The sequence below is a fragment of the Catharus ustulatus genome, unplaced genomic scaffold (genome assembly GCF_009819885.2).
Source record: "Catharus ustulatus isolate bCatUst1 unplaced genomic scaffold, bCatUst1.pri.v2 scaffold_181_arrow_ctg1, whole genome shotgun sequence".
NCBI lineage: Eukaryota > Metazoa > Chordata > Aves > Passeriformes > Turdidae > Catharus > Catharus ustulatus.
This window is the reverse complement of record NW_024879527.1, coordinates 1-6,360: the sequence shown is the minus strand read 5'-3', so window position 1 is coordinate 6,360 and position 6,360 is coordinate 1. Positions and strand designations below refer to the sequence as shown.

The 6,360-nt window shown below is 56.8% G+C and overlaps 1 protein-coding gene across 1 annotated transcript; it reads right to left on the bottom strand.

Moving 5' to 3' along the window:
- Nucleotides 1–81: 81 nt before the first annotated feature.
- Nucleotides 82–6,274, bottom strand: LOC117011457 (ephrin type-B receptor 4-like; the record flags this gene model as incomplete). The annotated part of the gene is made up of 5 exons (XM_033086842.1): nucleotides 82–237; nucleotides 1,975–2,474; nucleotides 5,259–5,366; nucleotides 5,445–5,518; nucleotides 6,204–6,274. Coding segments are annotated over 5 exons (909 nt in total), but the record flags the coding sequence as incomplete, so codon positions are not given.
- Nucleotides 6,275–6,360: the final 86 nt, after the last annotated feature.

Sequence of the window (6,360 nt, the reverse complement as noted above, 5' to 3'; positions counted from 1 at the left end):
CCAATTTCTCACCCCCCCAGACCCCAGACCCTTCCCCAGACCCCAGACCCCTCCCCAATCGCCCCCTCCCCAAATTCTCACCCGAGCAGCGCTCCCCCGGCCCCTCCCCCGGCGCGCGCACGAACCCCGCCCTGCAGGGGCACGCGGCGGCTCCTGGGGAGGGGGCTCCGCTCTGGGGGGGGCAGGGCCGGCAGCGACCCCCGCCCGCCTCGGCCTTGAACGTCTCGGGGGGGCAGGCTGGGGGGGGGGGAGAAAAATGGGGAGGGGGAGAGAAAAGAGCAAAAATCAGAACGAAAATAGCACCAAATCGGCCCAAAATACCCCGAAAATTGCCCAGAAATCACCCCAAAATCAGCCCAAAAATAGCACAAAAATCACCCCAAAAATAGCCCAAAAAAATCCCAAAAAACACCCTAAAAAATCCCCTAAAAATCCCCCAAAAAACCCCCCGAAAATTTCCCAAAAAATCCCCCCAAAATTCCCAAAAAATCCCCCCAAAATCCCCCCCAAAAATCCCAAAAAAATAAAAAAAAAATCCCCCAAAATTCCCCAAAATCCAAAAAAAATCCCCAAAAAATCCCCCAAAAATCTCCAAAAATATCCCAAAAAATCCCAGAAAATCAAAAAAAAATCCCAAAAAATATCCCAAAAAATCTCAAAAAAATCCCCCCAAACCCCTGAAAATATCCTCCCAAAAATCCCCAAAAAATCCCAGAAAAATCCTCGAAAAAATCCCCAAATATCCCCAAAAAATTCCCAAAAAATCCCAAAATATCCCAGAAAAAAAACCCCCCAAAAATCCCCAAAAAATTAAAAAAAAATCCCCAAAAAATCCCCCGAAAAAATCCCCAAAACATCCCCCAAAAATCCCCAAAAATATCCACCTAAAATCCCCCAAAAATCCTAAAAAAAATCCAAAAAAAAATCCCCAAAAAATCCCCCCAAAAAACCCCAAAAAATTACCCAAAAATCCCCCCCAAATCCCTCCAAAAATCTCAAAAAATCCCGAAAAATCCCAAAAAAATCCTTTAAAAATCCCCAAAAAATCCCAGAAAATTTCCCAAAAAATCCTTTAAAAATCCCCTCAAAAAATCCCAAAAAATCCTAAAAAATCCCCAAAAACCACCTAAAAAAAATCCCCAAAAATCCTGAAAAAATCCCAAAAAACACTGCAAAAATTCCCCCAAAATCCCAAAAAAATCCCCCAAAATTCCCCCCAAAATCCCCAAAAATATAAATAAAATATTTAACAATCTGTCACTCACACGTGCAGCGCTCTCCATCCCCTGGCTCCATCCCCACTCCACACACACACCCCAGCGCCGGCGGCGTGGCCCACCGCCCGTCCCACACCCCAAACACCCCAAAACAAATCCCCAAAAAATCCCAAAAAAATCCAAAAAAATCCACAAAAAATCCCAAAAAAATCCCACAAAAAATCCACAAAAAAATCCTAAAAAATCCTAAAACATCCACAAAAAAATCCCCAAAAAGTCTCCAAAAAATCCTAAAAAAATCTCAAAAAATTCCAGAATTTCCCAAAAAATTCCCAAAAAATCCCCAAGAAATCCAAAAAAATCCACAAAAATTAAAAAAAAATCCCCAAAAAAATCCTAGAAAACCCCCCCAAAAAGTCTCCAAAAAATCCCAAAAAAATCCACAAAAAATTCCAGACTTTCCCAAGAAATTCCCAAAAAATCCCCCTAAAAATCCAAAAAAAATCCCCCAAAAAATCCCCCAAAAATCCCCAAATATCCTCAAAAACCACCCAAAAATTCCCAAAAAAAATCCCCAAAAAAATCCCATAAAATCCCAAAAAAATTGCAAAAAAACACCCAAAAAATCCCAGAAAATCCCCCCCAAAAATCCCAGAAAAATAAAATAAAATTTAAAAAAACCAAAAAAAATCCTCCCAGAAACCCCTAAAAAAATCCCCAAAAATATAAATAAAATATTTAAAACCCCCACACTCACGCGTGCAGCGCTCTCCATCCCCCGGCTCCATCCCGGCCCCACACACACACCCCAGCGCCGGCGGCGTCGCCCACCGCCCGTCCTCCCTGCAGTACATCACCGGCCGGCCCTCGGCCGCGGGCACCGCTCCGGCCACGCAGCGCCCGCTGACCGCGGCCACCAGCTCGGCCGGCACGGCGGCCGGGAACCGCGCCAGGCGCTGGGTGACCGCGGGGCAGCGCCGGTAGAACAGGCGCACCGACAGCAGCGCCATGCACGCCCCCAGGTCCTGGAAGGCCACGTAGAAGCCGGCGCGGCTCAGCGGGCCCAGCCGCAGCACCTTGCGGTTCACCCGGCCCCGGGAGTGACCGCCCGGCCGGCCCAGGTGCTCGGCCGCCACCGTGTCCACCTTGACGTAGGGGTTCTCCATCCAGGGCGGGGAGGTCGCCGTGGCCGTGTCGGCGTCCGACTCGTGGTAGAACACCGAGAAGGTTTCCTTGCAGGGACGGGGGGGGGAAGGGGGGGCCGAGCGGGGGCGGCGGGGGGGGCGGGAGGGGTCGTTGTCGTGGAGATTGGGGTTGTTGTCATGGAGATTGGGGTTGTTTCCATAGAGATTGGGGTGTTCCAGGTCGTTGTCATGGAGATTGGGGTCGTTGTCGTGGAGATCGGGGTCGTTTCCATGGAGATCGAGGTGTTCCAGGTCATTTCCATGGAGAGCAGGGTCATCATCATGATAATCAAGGTCGTTTCCATGGAGATCGAGGTCGTTTCCATGGAGATCGAGGTCATTTCCATGGAGATCGGGGTCATCACCGTGGAAATCAAGCTGTTCCAGGTCGTTGTCATGGAGATCAGAGTTGTTTCCATGGAGATCAAGATGTTCCCAGTTGTTTCCATGGAGATTGGGGTCATTGTCGTGGAGATCAGGGTCATCATCGTGATAATCGAGGTCGTTTGCATGGAGATCAAGGTGTTCTGGGTCGTTTCCATGGAAATTTGGGTAGTTTCCATGGAGGTTGGGGTTGTTTCCATAGAGATCAGGGTCGTTTCCATGGAGATTGGGGTCGTTTCCATGGAAATTGGGGTTGTTTCCATAGAGATCAGGGTCATTTCCATGGAGATTGGGGTCGTTTCCATGGAGATCAAGGTGTTCCAGGTCGTTGTCGTGGAGATTGGTGTCATCACCATGGAAATCAGGGTCGTTTCCATGGAGATCAAGGTCGTCACTGTGATAATCGGGGTCGTTTCCAAGGAGATCGGGGTCATTTCCATGGAGATTGAGGTGTTCCCAGTTGTTTCCATGGAGATCGAGGTTGTTTCCATAGAGATCAGGGTGTTTCAGGTCGTTTCCATGGAGATCGGGGTGTTCCAGGTTATTTCCATGGAGATCGGGGTCGTTTCCATGGAGATCGGGGTCGTCACCATGGAGATTGGGGTGTTCCAAGTCATTTCCATGGAGATCGGGTTGTTCTGGGTCGTTTCCATGGAAATCAGGGTGTTCCGGGTTGTTTCCATGGAGATCCAGTTGTTCCAGGCCGTTGCCATGGAGATGGAGGTTGCCAGGGGGATGCCCAGGGGTGTGTCCAGGTGTGACCCCAGGTGTGACCCCAGGTGTGTCGGGAGCTGTCCCCCGTGTCCCCAGGCTGTCCCTGTCACTGTCACTATCCCGTGTCCCCCGTGTGCCCCTTGTCCCCAGGCTGTCCCGTGTCCCCAGGCTGTCCCTGTCCCTTATCTCTCGTGTCCCCCGTGTCTCTCGTGTCCCCCGTGTCCCCCGTGTCCCCCTTGTCCCCCTTGTCCCTAGGCTGTCCCTGTCCCTTATCTCTCGTGTCCCCCGTGTCCCCGCCGGGCTGTCCCTTGTCCCCAGCCTGTCCTTGTCCCTGTCCTTGTCACTATCCCGTGTCCCCCGTGTCCCCCGTGTCCCCGCCGGGCTGTCCCTTGTCCCCAGGCTGTCCCGTGTCCCCAGGCTGTCCCATGTCCCCAGGCTGTCCCTGTCTCTGTCACTCCCCCGTGTCTCCCGTGTCCCCGCCGGGCTGTCCCTGTCCCTTGTCTCCCGTGTCCCCCGTGTCCCTGGGCTGTCCCGTGTCCCCAGGCTGTCCCTGTCCCTTATCTCTCGTGTCCCTCGTGTCCCCCCCGAGCTGTCCCATGTCCCCCGTGTCCCCAGGCTGTCGCTATCCCGTGTCTCTCGTGTCCCCCGTGTCCCCCCCGAGCTGTCGCGTGTCCCCCGTGTCCCCCCTGGACTGTCGCGTATCCCCAGGCTGTCACTCTCTCGTGTCCCCCGTGTCCCCCGTGTCCTCCTTGCCCCCAGGCTGTCCCTGTCCCTGTCACTGTCACTATCCCGTGTCCCCCGTGTCCCCAGGCTGTCGCTATCCGGTGTCCCCCGTGTCCCCCTTGTCCCCCGTGTCCCTGAGCTGTCCCGTGTCCTCCTTGTCCCCGGACTGTCCCTTGTCCCCAGGCTGTTCCTTGTCCCCAGGCTGTTCCTTGTCCCCAGGCTGTCCCTGTCCCGTGTCCTCCCCGGGCTGTCCCTGTCCCTGTCCCTTATCTCTCGTGTCTCTCGTGTCCCTCGTGTCCCCCCCGAGCTGTCCCTTGTCCCTCGTGTCCCCAGGCTGTCGCTATCCGGTGTCCCCCGTGTCTCTCTTGTCCCCCGTGTCCCCCGTGTCCCCGCCGAGCTGTCCCGTGACCCCGGGCTGTCCCGTGTCCCCAGGCTGTCGCTATCCCTTATCTCTCGTGTCCCCCGTGTCCCCCCCAGGCTGTCCCATGTCCCCAGGCTGTCCCTGTCCTTGTCACTATCTCTTGTCTCCCGTGTCCCCCGTGTCCCCCGTGTCCCCAGGCTGTCACTGTCCCGTGTCCCCCGTGTCCCCCGTGTCCCCCCCAGGCTGTCCCTTGTCCCCGGGCTGTCCCTGTCCCGTGTATCTCTTGTCCCCCGTGTCCCTGGGCTGTCCCTTGTCCCCCGTGTCCCCAGGCTGTCACTATCCCGTGTCCCCCGTGTCCCCGCCGGGCTGTCCCTTGTCCCCAGGCTGTCCCTGCCCCTGTCACTATCCCGTGTCCCCCCCAGGCTGTCCCTATCCCTTATCTCTCGTGTCTCTCGTGTCCCCCGTGTCCCCCCCGAGCTGTCCCGTGTCCCCAGGCTGTCACTCTCTCGTGTCCCCCGTGTCCCCAGGCTGTCCCTGTCCCTTATCTCTCGTGTCTCTCGTGTCCCCCGTGTCCCCCTCGGACTGTCCCGTGTCCCCCGTGTCCCCCGTGTCCCCCCCGAGCTGTCCCTTGTCCCCCGTGTCCCCCGTGTCCCCGCCGAGCTGTCCCTTGTCCCCAGGCTGTCGCAGGCCATCACGGTGTACCGGATCTCGGCCAGCACCGTGGTGGCCTCTCCGCGGGGCACCCAGCGGGAGCGGAGCCAGCTGTTCTGGGGGGGGGAGGGGCTCCAGCTGTGCGGGGGGGGGCTCCAGCTGTTCGGGGGGGTCCCGGGGGTTTTTGGGGGGGTCCCGGGCCCGCCCCGCCCCCGGCCCGAGCAAACCTCGAAGGTGCGAACGGCCCCGCCCAGCTCCGGGTCCAGCGCGCTGAGCTCCTCCCACTGCGGACAGAGGGGACATTTGGGGACAGTGGGGACAGAGGGGACATTGGGGAGGATTGGGGACATTGGGGACAGTGGGGACATTGGGAGGGATTGGGGACATTGGGGACATTAGGGACATTGGGGACATTGGGGGGCATTGGGGACATTGGGGACATTGGGGACATTGGGGGGGATTGGGGACATTGGGGACATTGGGGACATTGGGGGGGATTGGGGACAGTGGGGACATTGGGGACATTGGGGACATTGGGGGGATTTGGGGACATTGGGGACATTGGGGGGGATTGGGGGATTGGGGACATTGGGGACATTGGGGACATTGGGGACATTGGGGGACATTTGGGGACATTGGGGACAGTGGGGGGGATTGGGGACAGTGGGGACATTGGGGGACATTGGGGACAGTGGGGACATTGGGGACATTGGGGGGGTTGGGGACATTGGGGACATTGGGGGGATTGGGGACATTGGGGACAGTGGGGACAGAGGGGGGGATTGGGGACATTGGGGACATTGGGGACAGTGGGGACATTTGGGGACATTGGGGACATTGGGGACAGGGATGGAGTCACACAGATTCCCCCCAGTCCATCCCAGTTCATCCCAGTCCATCCCAGTTCCATCCCAGTTCCCCCCCAGTCCCTCCCAGTTTATCCCAGTCCCCCCCAGTCCCCCAGCGCACCTGCCCCTCCCCCTCGGGGTGCACTGTCCACTCCAGGTCCGTGGTCTCCAGCCTCGTGTCCAGCAGCGTCTCTGGGGGGTTCGGACATTGGGGGGGGGACCCCAAAAATCCCCAAATCCCAAAATCCATCCCAGAAATCCCAAAAACCCCAAAATCC